General features: G+C 51.7%; 1 protein-coding gene across 1 annotated transcript; it reads right to left on the bottom strand.

Moving 5' to 3' along the window:
- Window positions 1-458: 458 nt before the first annotated feature.
- Window positions 459-1829, bottom strand: LOC109750797 (uncharacterized). The gene has a single exon (XM_020309747.4). The coding sequence runs from the start codon at window positions 1421-1423 to the stop codon at window positions 893-895; it is 531 nt and encodes a 176-aa protein (XP_020165336.1). The 5' UTR covers window positions 1424-1829; the 3' UTR covers window positions 459-892.
- Window positions 1830-2714: the final 885 nt, after the last annotated feature.

Below are 2714 nucleotides of genomic sequence, written 5' to 3'. Positions count from 1 at the left end.
GAGATCGCGCTAAAACTTGGTTTTCGTCTTTGCTTAAAAATAGTATTGATTCTTGGAATAAGTGCAAAGATGTTTTTATCTCTAAGTATCCCCCCCCCTCCGCTATGATCATCTCTTTTAGAAACGATATTATGAATTTTAAGCAACTTGATCATGAACATGTTGCACAAGCTTGGGAGAGGATGAAATTAATGATACGTAATTGCCCTACTCATGGTTTGAATTTGTGGATGATTATACAAAATTTTTATGCCGGATTGAATTTTGCTTTTAGAAATCTTTTTATGCCCTGACATGTCAAAGCATCAGAGAGAATTTGTCACTTCATGTATCGAAGAGGTATCTCTGGGCCCTGGCGTGTCAGAACAGCGACACCTCCCAGTCCCAGAGCACAAATGCACCGCACTGACTAGCTGCTAGGAAAGTCAGAGGCCACGCCTGTCTATCCACAGTGTATGTATGACACGAGCATAGCATAATGTCAGCATGCCATGTTCTCAAATTTTTTAAAATGCGTACGCACCGAACTTGTTTGGATTGGCCTCTGGATCGATACACATTACTATATGTGGCACGTCACATGCTTCTTAGATGTGTACTCTACCAATTAACAACATTTGATTTGGGCTGTGTATGCAGTATGCTATGCAGGGCTGCTAACTGCTTCCAGGTTCTGACAAAATCTAACCACTAGAAAATGTGCAATTCACACAAGACACAACCACACGGGAAAAAAAAGGCCAAAACCATCCTGCCAGACGAAAGATGCGACCGAAAAGACTAAAAAACACACCGCGGCCGCGTGCAGTGACTGTCCGTCCGTACACGCGGGCACACGTACAGAGTGTGCTGTGCCATCGCACGCGCCGGCCGGCCAGCCGGCCGGTCTCGGCTAGCCGCCGTGCACGACGACGCCGGCGGGGGCAGCCTTCTTGATCGTGGCGGCGCCGAACCCGCCGCCGCCACCGACGCGCGGCGGGAGGCCGCTCCCGACGGCGGCGCTGCGGCTCCTGCGCACGGCCGGGGGCGGCAGGCCGACGCGCCCGGCGTCGGCGCCGAAGTCGCACGGCGCGTCCTCGTCGATCCGCCCCACCCCCACGCTCCGGCTCCTGGGCGGCACGGCCGCGGCCGCGGGGGAGGCGCCGCTGCCCTGCTGGCGCTGGGACATGGCGCGGACCAGCTCGCCGACGTCGTCGTCCCCGCGGCGCGTGGAGCGCGAGCTGAAGGTGGCCGCCTGCATGCGCATGGCCCCGGCCCCGCCGCGGCCCACGGCGCCCGCGTACTGCGTGGGCATGGCGCCCGCGCACGCCGACATCTTGCGCACGTACGAGTCGCACGCCCGCGACAGCGCCCGCACCGGCGCGCCCAGCCACCGCCCCAGCTTCTTCCCGCCGCCGCCGCCCTGACCCTTCTCCTGCTTCATCCCGATCCGGTCGACGCCTTTCTCTTCTCCGAGCGCGCGCGGGGGAGTCAATGGGTGGGAGGGAGACGGAGGAATTCGGGCGATGGATGAGTAGACGACGATGATTGATTCTTGGACGCGGTGGGTATATAAAGGGACAGCCCGGATGGATGGATGGTCCAGTCACCTGGTTTGAAACTTTGAACCAGTATTGCATAGTAGCACCCACCGATGGTTATTTTTTCAGGCGCGCACACACACCCCGTAGTCAAATCAAATTGGAGCAAGAAATGTTCAGCAACTGGGCTTATATATATGCCAATATACAAACACGATGAGTATGAATGGAATTCGTCAAAGTCGCGCGCAATTTGCCCGAAAACTTAACACGGTCTAGTAGGCGAGCCGAGCCGCGTCCTCTTCTGTTGTAGCTTGGGCAGTTTGTACTCCTTTGTAGCAGCAGTAGTAGTGTTGGATCTGGCTAGAACTGTGTAAAAATGAGTATAAAAACGAGAGCTAGCTTAACACTCAAACGTTTAGCATGTGTTGCATCCATGCGTGGGTTAAATCTGTGGCCTTTTTGGTATTGGGTTTCCTCTGGTGTGGAGAACCTGAATGAAACTGAGATGCAAAATTCTACCGATAATCAAAGCGTGGCTGACCAGTTACCTGTCCTGTCTTGTCCGGACATGGAAAAACAGGAAAGCGTGTGAGCCTTATCCCTTTTTCGAGCGCTTTAACTGGATTGAGCAATGCTGTTTGTATACTCCTGAGCTAAACTTAGCTTTTACTAGCACTGTTTTTTACCAAATCATGTTAGATAGGAGTATTTTTAGGGGAAATTATATTGAAGTGCATGTAAGCAAGGGCGTGGTTTGAGGAAAGAAGGAAGAGCTGTTTGATTAAGAAACGTGATGGCGTCTTTGTTGTGCGGATAAAATGAGAGCAGACGCAGACATGGGCAGTTTGTGGAGATTTTTTTAGGGGTAAAGCCATGCTTTATTCATCGAATACCACGGTTTCTGGGGTACAAACTGGATCGTGGGATTGAGTAAACCACACATGGCGCTCTTGATCTTAAAAAAAGAGAGAAAAATCTAGCTAAACTATGAGGTGCAACATTAACTCAACGTCCTTCAGACATAAAATTACATGTAAAACTTGCTGCTCTGGATTTAATGTCACTGACGACCGAGCCATACCATCTTCGACTTCCCTTCGCAATGTCGCTCACCACGTGTTTTGCACCAGAAGATATTATGAAGCTTTGGAGGCCTTGATCCTCTGTCGAAGATAGTGCTTTATGACATGC

The sequence above is a fragment of the Aegilops tauschii genome, chromosome 1 (genome assembly GCF_002575655.3).
Source record: "Aegilops tauschii subsp. strangulata cultivar AL8/78 chromosome 1, Aet v6.0, whole genome shotgun sequence".
NCBI classification, from domain to species: Eukaryota; Viridiplantae; Streptophyta; class Magnoliopsida; order Poales; family Poaceae; genus Aegilops; species Aegilops tauschii.
The sequence above is the reverse complement of the archived record's forward strand: the minus strand, read 5'-3'. Positions and strand labels throughout refer to the sequence as shown.